Source organism: Scyliorhinus torazame, chromosome 10 (genome assembly GCF_047496885.1).
Source record: "Scyliorhinus torazame isolate Kashiwa2021f chromosome 10, sScyTor2.1, whole genome shotgun sequence".
Lineage (NCBI taxonomy): Eukaryota > Metazoa > Chordata > Chondrichthyes > Carcharhiniformes > Scyliorhinidae > Scyliorhinus > Scyliorhinus torazame.
In genome coordinates this window covers 181366437-181381793 of record NC_092716.1, presented here as the reverse complement: position 1 = coordinate 181381793, position 15357 = coordinate 181366437, and the positions used below count along the sequence as shown (strand labels likewise).

The window sequence follows — 15357 nt, the reverse complement described above, 5'->3', positions numbered from 1 at the left end:
ATCCTATCATTTTTTTTCAAATTCCTAAAAACCTCAAATCCCCCTTTAATCTTCTATATTCCAGGGAATATATGCCTATTTTATGTAATTTCACCTCATAATCTAATCCTTGGAGCCTTTGCAACATTTAGGTAAATCTGTATTTCATTCCTTGCCAGGTCAATATATCCTTCTTAAGGCATGGTGACTGGAAATGTATACAGTATTCCAAGAATAGACTAACAAGGTCTTTGGAAAATTGGAACAAAGCTTTCCCCCTTTTACATTTTGGCTCTCTCAATATAAATGGTAATGATCCAGTAGCCTTTGTGTTAATTATTTTGTACCTAACCACTATATAATTACTGTCCAGTAACTAAGTTCTCCCCAGAGTCACTGATGTCCCTGTTCTTTATGAAGGAGATAATATAGACTGTAGTCATGTTGACTAAATTGTAGGGTCAAAAAGTAAATGTAAATGGGGGTCAGTTCACTGGGCTGCTGGTTCGTGATGCGGAACAATGCCAACAGTGTGGATCCAATTCCCATACCGGCTGAGGTTATCCATGAACGCCCTACCTTCTCAATTTTGCCCCTCGCCTGAGGTGTGGTGACCCTCAGGTTAAGTGACCACCAGTCAGCTCTCTCTAAAATGGATGAACAGCCTCTGGGACTGTGGTGACATTTTTATTGTAGGGTCAAGCCAATTGTGGCAGCATAGATAGGTTTACATGATGTCGGAGAAGGAGAGCAGAGAGACAAGAAGAATTAATGCATATTTAAAATAGGGAGGCAGTGGTATAGTGCTGGGCTGGTAATCCAGAGATGCAGGGTAATGTTCTGAGACCCGGGTTCAAATCCCACAATGTGATGATGGAATTGTTGTTCACTAAAAACCCATCTGGATCACTAATATCCTTTAGGGAAGGAAATCTGCTGTTCTTACCTGGTCTGTCCTACATGCAGACTAACAGCAATGTGATTGACTTTTAACTGCTGTCTCATCATAGAGTTTAACAGCACAGAAAAAGGCCCTTTGGCCCATTATGTCTGTGCTGGCCATCAAGTCACTCAGTTCAAGGAAAATTGAGGATGGGTGACAAATGTTGGCCCAGCCAGTGATACCCACATACCATGCAAGAATAAGAAAAATGTTGAGTTCTAGAGCTGTGTTTTTGCTTAAACTCTAGTTATTCTAGTTAGACATGGCGTATGGACAAGGGGATGCTTGATTGCAATGCTGTCTGATTGTCAGTTTTAATATTTGAGTCTTTTGATATTATCACTGCAGGATTGTACTTGCTTTCTTCAAAGAGTAAGGACCAGTTGACAATTATTTTGATTCTGACTTAGTAACAATATTACTAAGGGTTGCATTAATATACATTAGCAAACTTGATCTAAGAGATCATCGAGGTTTAAAACTAGTGGGTAACAAATGACAACAACATCCATTGTCCCATTTTAACGCTAAGGAGTTGAGTTGAAACCTCAAATTGATGAAGACTTCAGGTGGATTTCCAAGAAACACATTATGAATCTATATAGTGCAACAATCATCTTGGTCTCTCTAGAACTTCCTGCCCATGTATTTCTGATAAGAGAGTATAAAGACTTCTCACTGCTCTGTAGACTCAATGTTCCATCCACCTACCCATTAGCTTCTGTCCCATCATCATTGCGTAAGTTCAGAACGTAGAGGGTTGACATGGATATTACACTGATGAAGAAAAATACAGTTTAGTTCAAGGCTCAATTTAAGCAAAACTTACTCAGGGTTAAAATTCATTATTCCTGTCGCTGGAGGTCTTTTGCATTTCCAAAAATTATCAACAACCCGTATTTCTAGCTTTCAGAGAATGGTAATGAAAATGATTTTGGAGGAGGTGATTTTTCTCAGCAGCTGAATGGGACAAGCTGAAGCTCTGCATGTTGGGGCGAGTGTCACAGTTAGTTAAACACTGTGATTTCACTTCTGGAAACGAGCTCCAAATCTAGCCCAGGCTGATGGAACATTAAGGTGGGATCATGTGACGATGTTGACTTATAGCTAAATAGTGTTCAATACATTTTGCAACTCCTCAGATAATGAAACTGTCCATGCACTTATGTAGCAAAACCTGGAAATATTCAGGCTTGGACTGAGAGATGGCAAATAACATTTATGTCACACAAGTACATGGTAAACCATCTCCAACAAAGGCGGAATCTAACCCCATTACCATCATTGAATCCCTTATCATCACCATTCTGGGGGTTGCCACTATCCAGAAACAGAACTGGATTCGCTGTATAAATGCTGTGGCTACAACAGCAGGTCAGGGGCTGGGAATTCTGCAGTGAGTAACTCATCTCCTGACCCCCAAAGCCTCTGCACCATGCATAAGGCACAAGTCAGTAGTGTGGTGGCACTGGATGAGTGAAGCTCAAGGTACACACAAGCAGCTCGACCTCATCCAGGACAAAGTACATTGATTGGCATCCCATCCATCAACGTGAAAGTTCACTCCCTCCTCCACTGATACATGATGACAGCAGAGTGCACCATCACAAGATGCACTAATTTCAAAGATTAGCTCAACATGACATTTGTAAGGACAATTAAGGATGGAAAGTAAATGCTGGCCTTTTCAGTGATATTCACATCCCCTGATGTGAATCAGGACTGCAATGTGGGATCCTGTGAGATACAGGGACACAAGTGTGCGATCCCCTGTGACATTGGGGCTGGGGTGACAAATCCTGTGAGATATTGAGACAGGGATGTGGGATCATGTGGAATATCACATCTGTGATGTGGAATATCACAGCTGGGTTGAGGGATCCTATGTGATATTCCCAGCTGTGATAAGGGATCCTATATGATATCAGGGTTTGGATGGGGGGTCCTGTGCGATATTGAGTCCTGGGTGGGAATCATGTGTGATCTTGGGGCTGGAATATTGGATTACATGCAATATCTGGGCTGCAAGAGGGATCCTGTGCGATATCTGGGCTGGGATGAGGGATCCTGTGTGATATCTGGGCTGTAATGAGAGAACCTGTGCAATATCTGATTTGGAATGAGGGATCCTGTGGGATATCTGGGCTATAATGAGGGAACCTGGGCAATATCTAATCTGGGATGAGGGATCCTGTGTGATATCTGGGCTGGGATGAGGGATCCTGTGTGATATCTGGGCTGGGATGAGGGATCCTGTGTGATATCTGGGCTGGGATGAGGGATCCTGTGTGATATCTGGGCTGTAATGAGAGAACCTGGGCAATATCTAATCTGGGATGAGGGATCCTGTGTGATATCTGGGCTGGATGAGGGATCCTGTGTGATATCTGGGCAGGGATGAGGGATCCTATGTGATATCTGGGCTGTAATGAGGGAACCTGTGCAATATCTGTTGAGGATGAGGGATCCTGTGTGATATCTGGGCTGGGATGATCCTGTGTGATATCTGGGCAGGGATGAGGGACCTGTGTGATATCTGGTCTGGGATGAGGGATCATGTGTGATATCTGGGCTGGGATGAGGGATCCTGTGTGATATCTGGGCTGGGATGAGGGATCCTGTGTAATATCTGGGCTGTAATGAGAGAACCTGGGCAATATCTCATCTGGGATGAGGGATCCTGTGTGATATCTGGGCTGGATGAGGGATCCTGTGTGATATCTGAGCAGGGATGAGGGATCCTGTGTGATATCTGGGCTGGAATGAGGGAACCTGTGCAATATCTGGTTGAGGATGAGGGATCCTGTGTGATATCTGGGCTCGGATGATCCTGTGTGATATCTGGGCAGGGATGAAGGATCCTGTGTTATATCTGGGCAGGGATGAGGGATCCTGTGTGATATCTGAGCTGCGATGAGGGATCCTGTGTGATATCTGGGCAGGGATGAGGGATCCTGTGTGATATCTGGTCTGGGATGAGGCATCCTGTGTGATATCTGGTCTGGGATGAGGGATCCTGTGTGATATCTGGGCAGGGATGAGGGATCCTGTGTGATATCTGGGCTGGGATGAGGGATCCTGTGTGATATCTGGGCAGGGATGAGGGATCCTGTGTGATATCCGAGCTGGGATGAGGGATCCTGTGTGATATCTGGGCTGGGATGAGGGATCCTGTGTGATATCGGGGCAGGGATGAGGGATCCTGTGTGATATCTGGGCACGGATGAGGGATCCTGTGTGATATCTGGGCTGGGATGATCCTGTGTGATATCTGTGCTAATGAGGGATCCTATGCGATATCCGGTCTGGGATGAAGGATCCTGTGTGATATCCGGGCAGGGATGAGGGATCCTGTGTGATATCTGTGCTTTAATGAGGGATCCTGTGTGATAACTGGGCTGTAATGAGGCATCCTGTGCGATATCTGGGCTGTAATGAGGAACCTGTGCAATATCTGGGCTGTAATGAGGGATCCTGTGTGATATCTGGGCTGTAATGAGGGGTCCTCTGTGATATCCGGGCTGGGGTGAGGGATCCTGTGGGATATTGGGGCTGGCCTGAAGGATCCTGTGTTATCTTGGGGCTGGGTTGAGGGATCTGTGCAATATCTGGGCTGGAATGAGGGATGCTGTGTTATATCGGAATGGAGTGAAGGATCTAATATGATATTGGGGCAAGGGTTAGGAATTCAATGTGTTATCAGGGCTGGGATTAACGATCATGTGTGATATCGGCTGCAGTACGGATCCAGTAAGATATTGGGATTGGAAAGAAAGATCCTGTGAGGTATCGGGTCTGGATGGGGAACCCTGGATGATAACAGGTCTGGATGAGGGACCCTGTGTGATAATAGGGCTCGATGAAGGACCCTGTGTGATAACAGGGCTGGATGAGGGACCCTGTGTGATAACAGGGCTCGATGAAGGACCCTGTGTGATAACAGGGCTGGATGAGGGACCCTGTGTGATAACAGGTCTGGAGGATGGACCCTGTGTGATAACAGGGCTCAATGAAGGACCCTGTGTGATAACAGGGCTGGATGAGGGACCCTGTGTGATAACAGGGCTGGATGAGGGACCCTGTGTGATAACAGGGCTCGATGAAGGACCCTGTGTGATAACAGGGCTGGATGAGGGACCCTGTGTGATAACAGGTCTGGATGAGGGACCCTGTGTGATAACAGGGCTCGATGAAGGACTCTGTGTGATAACAGGGCTGGATGAGGGACCCTGTGTGATAACAGGTCTGGAGGATGGACCCTATGTGATAACAGGGCTCGATGAAGGACCCTGTGTGATAACAGGGCTGGATGAGGGACCCTGTGTGATAACAGGGCTGGATGAGGGACCCTGTGTGATAACAGGGCTCGATGAAGGACCCTGGGTGATAACAGGGCTGGATGAGGGATCCTGTGTGATAACAGGGCTGGATGAGGGATCCTGTGTGATATTCAGGCTGGGATATGGGATATCAGGATTGGAATATGGGAAGTTCAGGATATCAGGATGCTCACTTGGTGGAGGGTACATAGTCTTTACTCAAGTGTAGAAGATATTATATGCTCTGTATAACTGTTACTGTTGATGGTCCCAAGTGAGCCACAACTGGACAGTGTTAGAAATATACACATTGAGAATGTTTCGCAAGACTCTTCCTGAATCCTGAGTGTTGCAGGATACCTGACCAAGGTAATCCTTAGCCTTATTCTTAGACCTGAATATTGCAAGCACCAAACAAAATATGGAACGCCTTAATTCTTACCTGAAGGCCATGATTATAACGAGAGCTATGATGGTGCCTTGCAGGAACCTCTGGCTGAGGCAACCTTGTTCTGTTGGGTTAGAATGAACCTGGGGATGCAGACACAGAAAGTTTATCTTTGGCAGATTGCCTATCTGGAAATTGTTGTGTTATGCTGAGTTGAACTAAATAGATTGAACTGTCATTCCTGGTATCATGTTGTGTTATGCTGCTTCGGATAACACAGGCTGCTACCTGATGCAGTCTTAACTAAAGGATGCTCCAGACTCTGAAATGAGTTCAACGTATTAATTGAACGATTAACACAGTTCTCAAATGAGTTTGACTCTCTGCTAATCTAACTGTAGTAACTCAGTCTAACTGTACCAGCTTGCTTTAAGCCACATGCTGGGGTGTGATGCTGCTGATCAACCCTGTCTAACTCTCTAGATGTCTGTCTGTGGAAAGAGGCAGGGTGTGAGTGCCTCATCCCTTTTATAGTGTTTATGTCATGCCCCCTTGTGGTGATGCCACCTCTGAGTGTCCCAACTGCCCATTGGTTGTGTCCTATTCTGAGTGTTCATTGGTTGCATGTTTGCATATCATGACAGAAGGATGCACCTAAATTATAATTGCAAGCAATCTGAAAAGTCATGAAGTTGGTGACAAACATGACTGTGTGATTCTAACATGAGACGTTCTAGCACCAGGAAACTTTCTCATTTTCTTTCTCATTTATCGCAAAGTTTTAATTCTGCTCTGGTATGGTTTTCACAGGCACAAGACCCACGCCAGTGTTTCATCTAAATCTTCCTGCTTCAGTGTAAGCCGAGACATTGAGCATCGGCAAGAAATTTGAGCACCAATTTGAATACAGTGGTGCTCAATATGTGTTCATCTGATGGCCACACGCCTTTTGAGCTGGAATGGGTCGCAGGATGTTAAATCCTGGCTCAAGTCTTTCTCTTTCGCAGACCAAGAGCATCGAGGACAATTTGTACCACATGAATATGATTATCTAATGCAGCACTGACCAGAAATCAAAAAGCTTGGACATTCTGGCCTATGTGGCTGCACTGGGTAGTGCATTCACTCACTGATCCAGCAGAACAAAAAAAAAAGGCATCATCACTACAAAGAACATGTGGTTAATTCAGGTTAAATATCTGAAAGTCTGTTCATCATCCACAGTACCTTCTGCTTCTGGTTAATTTGTGTTTATTTTCCATTTATGATGTGACTCATTTTACTTCAGAACAGGTGTTCAATGAGCAATAATTTGTAGGTCAGATAGAACTAACAGAAAAAAATCAAGATACTTCATCTCCAGAGATATAGAAAAGTTGAGAGATTCAGAGAAAGAATTACAAGCCAAACAGCATACTTTTTAAAAGTTAATTCTTAAAATGTGGGCAAAACCAGCAATTATTGCCCATCTCTGTTATCCTGCTTGATGCAACTAAGAGGCTTCTTAGTTCACGTCAGAGGACAATTAAGATTCACCCACACTGCCTGTGACTGGAGTCACATACGGTGCTGGACCTGGTAAGCACAGCCGGTTTACTGCTTAAAGGATATCAGTGAACGAATTGTAGTTTTAACAGCAATCTGATAGCTTTCCACTGATACTGGCTTCCCAGGTTTCAAAACTGGATTTAAATTTTCAAACCGCCAGAATGGGATCTGAAGTGGCATAAACACAGATATAGTGAAATACTAAAATATAGAGAGATCGAAGGAGAGATGAAGTCCGACAGACTGAAAAATTTTAACTCCTTACCATCTTATGGATCCATACCTTATTGCCAACCTTTGGATGCCTTTTCTTATATGGCCCACTTCCTGCCCGACTAAAATGACTTCCAGTTTGGCTGTAAATGAACAGAAGTATTTCCTAAGTGCACAGTTCATGGAGGTGTATTCCTTTGTAATGAACACAGTGGCGCCGCAAGCCTGATAACTGATGACCACTGTGCTGAAGTGTATCAGTGCTGATGAATACAGTGCTCACTGTGTAATTGGGTGTGAAGGCCTGAGGCCAATGTACCACAAAGCACAGGGAGCACGCACAGTCGGTGAATTGGGTTCATATAGATTTCAAACCCCATTCAAATTATGGTTGATCCCCATCACAGGCACTGAAGGAGAAACCTAATTTAAGTTATTTTCCTGCAACACTTTGACCATGTACTCGGGCCATTTGGCCTACCTCCTTCTGACATAGTCTCAAAAGTTCCTCTGTAATTGTGCTCACCACTCCTGGTCAATTGCACCTGCATCTATGGGCAACAGTAGTCATTTATGATTTGCTGATGTCCTGAGATCCAATCTTCAGCATCCTTGTGGTCCACGGCCATTGAGGTAAGATCATTTTGTTCAAGTGCAAGCATTCATGGCACCTTGTCCTATTGTGTGACCAGGATTGTGAAGGAGTGGGTGGGAAAAATGTTTCATTCGGGCTTTGATGGTAGGGCCTGGGGTACGGCAATTAAAGTTAAATTTTCGGCCACTAAGATTTTGGCAGACCCTAATGGAAGGCATGTGATTGTTAATGGATCCTTAGCAGGTACCTTGGTGATCCTGGTTAATGTTTATGCTCCAAATGGGACCATGTGGGTTTTATTAACAAGCTGCTAGCCTCCATGCCTGATTTGGACTCGCAACAGCTAATCTTGGGGGGTGACTTAAACTGTGTTCTGGATCTCAGAACGGATCGATCCAACCCCTAATCTCTGACTCCATCAAGGGTGGCAAAGGCATTGTTGGCTTTCATGGAGCAGATTGGGGGGCGGGGGAGGGGCACAGATCCGTGGTGTTTTTTTGCACCCGAGGGACAAAAATTTTTCTTTTTTCTCACATGTCCACCAGGTTCACTCATGTATTGACTTTTCTGTGGTGGGTAGGTCTCTCCACCCTTGGATGAAGAGGGTGGGGTATTCAGTGATTGTGATTTCAGACCAGTCCCAACATTTTGTGGATTTGATACTGGAGTGAGGTCCCTCCCAATGTCCTTCATGGAGATTGGATACGGTGTTGTAGGTGGACAAAACATTTTGCCAACGCATGTCCTCCACCATTGGGTAATATATTAAATTTTATAAGAGTGAATTTATCTCACCTTCTACATTGTGGGGAGCCCTTAAGGTGGTCATCAGGTGGCAGATAATTTCCTACAAAGCATACATGGAAAGAACTACGAAGGTGGAGCGGCAGAGGCTGGTGGACTCCATCCTTGAGATAGATCATCAGTACTCATTTGCCACTTCATCGGAGTTGCTTGCAAGTAGGAAAAAGCGGCAGTCGCAATTTGAATTACTATCAACTGGTAAGGTGGTGGGCCAGCAACGCCGTTCGAGGGGGGGGTATTTTATGAACACGGGGAGAAGGCCAACCTCCTTTTAACTCATCAGCTGAGATGGCAGACTGCTTCCAAGGACATTGTGCAGATAAGGAACTTGGGTGGCAGTTTGGTTTCCGCCCCACCTAAGGTCAACAAGGCTTTTGAAACACTTTATCTGGATCTCTATAGATCGGAAACTCTGGAGGAGATTCGGCCAAGACGGAGTTTTTGGATGGGTTATCCTTCCCATTGGTGGAGAGGGAGAGGGAGGAAGATTTGGAATCCCCATTGGGTCCTGAGGAAATGATAAAATGCATTGGGTTAATGCAGACGAGTAAAGTTCCCGGCCCTGATGGATTCCCCATTGAGTTTAATAAGAGTTTTACAGGACAATTGATCTTAGATATGTTTAATGACTCCATGTCCCGGGTTCGTTACCCATTACACTTGTGCAGGCCTCTATTTCCCTGATCCTGAAGAAGGACAACGACCCTACGGAATGTGGGTCATGTCGACCTTTTTTGCTTTTGAATGCAGATGCTAAATTACTCCCAAAAGTGCTGGTGCTAAGGAGATACAGAGCTTCCCAGTAAAGCTGGCTTCCACATTGCTGGAGGAGTTGCTGACAACAGGGGAACTGGAGAAGGAGGTAGCATCGGGGGTTTACGGGGCTATTTTGGAAGAGGAGAAGGCGCCGCTAGAAGGGATCAATGCAAAGTGGGAGGAAGAGTTGGGAGAGGGTATGGAGGAGGGGCTCTGGTGTGAGGTGTTCCAGAGGGTGAACGCCTCCACCTCGTGTGCGAGGTTGGGGCTGATACAGCTGGAGGTGGTGTTTAGAGCGCACCTTACAAGGGCGAGGATGAGCCATCTGAGGGGGTAGAAGATGTGAGTGAACATAAACAAATGACAAAAAGGAATCAGGAATCACCCAGGGTCACCATTAACACATACAGTTCCCCTCCCCCCGACCCTCCCAGCCCCCAACCCTCCTTGGGGGGGGGGGGGAGCAAACCACGTTCATATGTTTTGGTCCTGTCCAAAGCTGGAGGATTACTGGAAGGAGGTGTTTAGGGTAATCTCTAAAGTGGTGCACGTGAAACTGGACCCGGGCCCTCGGGAGGCCATATTCGGGGTGTCGGACCAGCCGGGGTTGGAAACGGGCGCGGAGGCAGATGTTGTAGCCTCTGCCTCGTTGATCGCTCGAAGGCGGATCCTGTTAGGGTGGATATAATCTCCCCACCCTGTGCCATGGTGTGGCGGGGGGACCTGCTGGTCTGATCCTCTGCGAGAGCTTGAAAAGGTCAAATTTGAACTGAGGGGAAGGATGGAGGGGTTCTACAATTCATGGGCGTTATTCATTATGCACTTTTGAGTATTGGATCACATCGAATATTAGGAGGCTTGGGGGCTGGGAGGGTTGGGGGGAGGGGAACTGTATGTGTTAATGGTGACCCTGGGTGATTCCTGATTCCTTTTTGTCATTTGTTTATGTTAACATGCGGGCTAATGTTTGGGGGTTTGGTGGGAGGGTGGGATCGTTGTTATTGATATGGGGATTGACATTACATTCGTTACTGATTATTGTTTATTGTTGTGTAAATTTGGGAGAAAATGTGAAAAAGGAGGAGAATAAAAAATATTTTTTTTTAAAAGTGCTGGTGCTGTGGTTGGAGCTTTGCTCAGAGGTGATCTCGGAAGACCAGACAGGCTTCGCCAAGGGTCGGCAATTGTCAGCCAATATACGTGGCTATTAAACATTGTCCTTTTCCCCCTCTCCTGTGCCCGAACCAGAGGCGATTGTTTCCATGGATGCTGAAAAAACAGTTGATAGGGTGGAGATTCTTTGAGATTCTTGGGAGGTTTGGTTAGGGGCAAAAGTTCATATCCTGGATTTGTTTACTGTACAGGGCTCCCACTGTTAGTGTCTTGAGCTTGGGTTATTTTCATCTGAATTGAGATATGAGGCAGGGATGTCCAATACCTCCTCTTCTGTTTGCTTTAGCAATTGAACCGCTGGCCATATTGTTAAGATCTCCCAGTAAGTGGAAGGGGATAAATTGTGGAGGGAGGGAGCACAGTGTACGCAGATGACCTGATTCTTTATATTACGGAACCAGTATCCACTATGGATGCGATACTGAAGCTAGTCAGGAGTTTTGGCTCCTTCTCTGGGTATAAGTTGAATTTGGATAAGAGCAAATACTTTCCGGTTAACCTCCCGGGGAGAGGAGCCTATCTGGGGATGTTATGTCTTCACCTGGCCAGGTGTAGTTTTCGTTACCTGGTGGCCCACGAATTTGCTCCGTAAATTAAATTATGCTGGACTGGTTAATGGGGTCAAACATGACTTGCAGAAGTGGGATAACTTCCTCCTGTCCTTGGTGGGCAGGGTTCAGACTATTAAAATGAATGTCCTCCTGAGGTTTTATTTCTTTTTCAGTGTCTCCCCACTCTTCTCCCCAATTCTTCTTTGTCAGAGTTAACAAGTTAGTGTCCTCTTTCATTTGGATGGGTAAGACCCAAGGATCCATAGGGGGCTTCTCAAGAGAGATATACAGTCAGCTGGTCTAGCTTTATCCAATTTGTTATTTTATTATTGGGCAGACAATATTGAGAAAGTACTGGGGTGGTTTATTGATCCAAATTCAATTTGGGGGCAAATGGACACGGCTTGGGTCACCGTCTGTGCGGTGTCCACGCGTTCTCCCCGTGACTGCGTGGGTTTCTTCCGGGTGCTCCGGTTTCCTCCCACAAGTCCTGAAAGACGTGCTGTTAGGTAAATTCGATATTCTGAATTCTCCCTCAGTGTACCCGAACAGGCGTCGGAATGTGGCGACTAGGGGCTTTTCACAGTAACTTCATTGCAGTGTTAATGTAAGCCTACTTGTGACAGTAAAGATTATTATTATTATAATGGAGGCGGGTTCTTGTAGGGGCTCTAGCCTGGGTGTAACCAGGATTGTATTAACGGCCCAGCAACAACAGACATGAAAAGGATACTCTATACTGGATCAACTTCTGTCAATGGTTACTGTACAAATACTGAAAGTGTTCATATCAAATTTCTCTCTAAGTTATTTTAACAGAAGCACATAAATGTTTCCATTAAAATAATGGAGAGTGTAATTTGATGCAAATGTATTAAACATTTATATAACATTACTGACAATAATTTTTGTCCTTTGTGTAACGTTTTCACTTCCGACAGGTTGTAGAACACGTGACCCACACAGATGTTGCTGAGTTCTTTACCTTAACATGCAAACTAGGAATTGGTTAACAAGATTTAACAATAATAACTAAACGTAACTCCACTAACTATCGCTGTGATTCTGATGTTACCCTGTTCACAGTGCACCCACGAGAGAGAGAGACCCCGTGTGGCTGCTTTTATACCCCTGTTGGTCCAGCCCGCTAGTGATCATGTGGTGCTGCTATTTACCCATTAACCCCTTGTGTGCATGCACCTACAGAGATCACTGTACTTTGTGTAACGGTCTCGCTTCCGACAGGTTGTAGAACACGTGACCCACACAGATGTTGCTCCATATTTAGCATTGTACACAACATTTTAGTCACAGTTCACAAGAGAGTAGTGCCATTTTAGCTTTCCCTGTGGCCGGTGATAGTTTCTGGATAGTACCACTGGACACTCAAATAGATATTCTACACTTCCATGACACATGGCGGGGGGGGAGGCAGTTAAAATGGGGGCAGCCCTCTTTCTGCAATGGAAATATATTTTTAATCACACCCAATCTTCCAGGCCTAGAGCCATTAGCACTTTAGCCAACTGTGGGCAGGCTTTGCTGGAGCAGTTCTGTTGCATTCTAGGGATGAAAGCAGACTCTGTTCTGCCTGAAATACATGTAGTTTAAAAATAGATTCTGGGGTCCGCTCTTCAGGAAACCCCCAGGAGCAGCTAGCAAAAACAACTGAGTTCTCACCACCACCAGGAAAACATTGGATGGCCTTCTTTGACCTCACAAAGGCCTTCAACACTGCCAACCGCAAGGGATTATGGAGCATCCTCCTCCATTTTAGCTGCCCCCAAAAGTTTGTCACCATCCTCCGCCTGCTCGACAATGACATGCAAGCCATTATCCTGATCGACACATCCACCACAGACCCAATTCCCATTCAGACTGGGGTCAAGAAAGGCTGTGTCATCACGCCAATATTCTTCTTGATCTTCCTTGATGCAATGTTCCATCTCACCCTCAGCAAGCTTGCCACTGCAATGGAGAAAAACTACAGAACAAATTGGAATCTGTTCAACCTCTGCCGTCTGCAGGTCAGATCCAAAGTTGTCCCAACCTGTCTCATTGAACTACAGTATGCAGAAGATGCTTGCTTCTGTGCACGCTTGGAGACTGAGCTGGTGGGTGCTGGGAGGGTTGCGGGGCCATCAGTCGCAGCGTTCCCGATCGCGGAATGAAGTGTCCAATTTTTTTAAATGGCGGCCGGGACCAGCTTTCAGAATGCCGGCTGTTCCACCTCCTCCTGACGTCAGCGCACTGACCCAGGAGCTGATTTATTTTTAACAAGATTGATGGAGTCTTCTCTCCAGAAGCGGCGGCTGAGAGCAGGTCATGCGCCCCATGACACTGATGTCATGTGCTCTGGGTGTGACAGAGTGGCCTCCAATTTGTAGCCAGCAGTGCTGGGGTGAGCTCCAGGGCCTCTGGTGAGCAACCCATGAAGAAGAAGCTGAAATCAGGAACAAAGCAGGATAAAGATGATTTCTTGAGGTATGGTTTTATTAATTGTGCCAATGCAAATCAGGGTGCAATACTCAGGTGTGTTATATGCAGGGAAGTACTGGCAAATGTACAATCAAAACCCTCAAAACCTCAAAAGCATTTGAAGACTAAGCTTGACAAGTATTTTGAAGAATAAAGAATAAAGTGTTATGGTGTTCCGGCGGGAAAGTGGAGCTGAGTACACAAACGATCAGCCATGATCTCATTGAATGACGGAGCAGGCTCGAAGGTCCAGATGGCCTACTCCTGCTCCTAGTTCTTATGTTCTTAAGTTCGAGGATAGCCTCTTGATTCTTTTCAACGGATGCAGTGAGAACTTAAATCATCAGCTGAAGTCCTTAGCAGAGATGTAACATTGAATGATAAGCAGTGAAGTTGTGAGGACCAAGCAGGCTCACCTGTCACATTCTAGGTAAGCGAAAATGGTGGGTTGCGAAGTTCAGGCAGTGTGGTCGCGAAGGTCGGCATACGTGGGTCGCGAAGGTTGGCCGGCGTGGGTCGCGAAAGTCAGCCAGCTGGTAAAAATGGCTCCTGGACAAAAAAGTTTGAAAAACACTGGAGCAGTAATGGTATCCACTCTCCTATATGGCTCAGAGACGTGGACTATGTACAACAGGCACTAAACAACCCTGGAGAAGTACCACCAGCGCTGCCTCTGCAGGAAATTGCAAATCCATTGGCAGGCAATGCGCACCAATGTCAATGTTCTCGCTCAGCCTGACATCCCCAGCATCGAAGCATTGACCAAATTTGATTAGCTCCATTGGGTGGGCCACATCGTTCACAGGCCTGACGCGAGACTTCTGAAACAAGTGCTCTACTCGGAGCTTCGACATGACAAGCAAGCCCCAGGAGTCAGAGGAAATGATTCAAGGACACCCTCAAAAGTACAACATCCCCATCAACATCTGGGAATCCCAGCCACAAAACCGCCCGAAGTGGAGGGAAAGCATCCAGGAAGGAGCTGAACACCCTGTGTTTCATCGCCGAGGGCAAGATGAAGCCAAGCCTCGACAGCAAAGGATGCATGGCAACCCGGGGACCCCAACCACCCACTGCTCCAGCCTGTAGATCACACATTGGACTTTTATTGTGGTAGCAAGTCATCCTCGACTCCGAGGGGCTGCCTAAGAAGTCGGATACCTGGACCTCATAGGCATCATGTGACCAACATTCAAATCACAAGACTCTTATTTGCATTAATAATTGTAATATTTAAGCAGCTGTGCCAACTGTCATTGGGCCCAGAGAGTCTGAAATAAGAGCAGGGGTTATAGTCAGTGTTTCAACCAGCTTCTCCATGGGCCCATCTGCTTCAGACTCTTTCAGAAAAACTAGGCCATAAGTCCCAAAATAATGTTCCAGTAGCTGACGTGATTCACAGACTCTTTTAATCTGGGGGAGAGAGCTCTGTCTATATTTTTTCCTCTTGTTCTAATCAAAATCTGGAGATTTGCTCCTCTTCCATTATCCCTTAGAACTGTGGAAGCCCTGACCTCCTCTTTCAAGCTCAAACCACCTGATCACTCCTTCCTGACCTACTTACTCCACCTTCTTATCGTCTTTTAAACTTTGGCATTTTCCTCCTCAAT

General features: G+C 45.8%; 1 protein-coding gene across 6 annotated transcripts in view; it reads right to left on the bottom strand.

Annotated features, from left to right (window-relative positions):
- The window catches only part of myrf (myelin regulatory factor), a 473200-nt gene that overhangs the window by 43408 nt on the left and 414435 nt on the right, over positions 1 to 15357 (bottom strand). For all 6 annotated transcript variants that reach the window (XM_072466065.1, XM_072466063.1, XM_072466064.1 and 3 more), the window contains 3 exons: positions 7461 to 7533; positions 5684 to 5772; positions 1634 to 1699 (listed from right to left, as the gene is read on the bottom strand). In XM_072466065.1, the coding sequence (XP_072322166.1) occupies positions 1634 to 1699; positions 5684 to 5772; positions 7461 to 7533 (228 nt within the window). The remainder of the gene's footprint in view (positions 1 to 1633; positions 1700 to 5683; positions 5773 to 7460; positions 7534 to 15357) is intronic.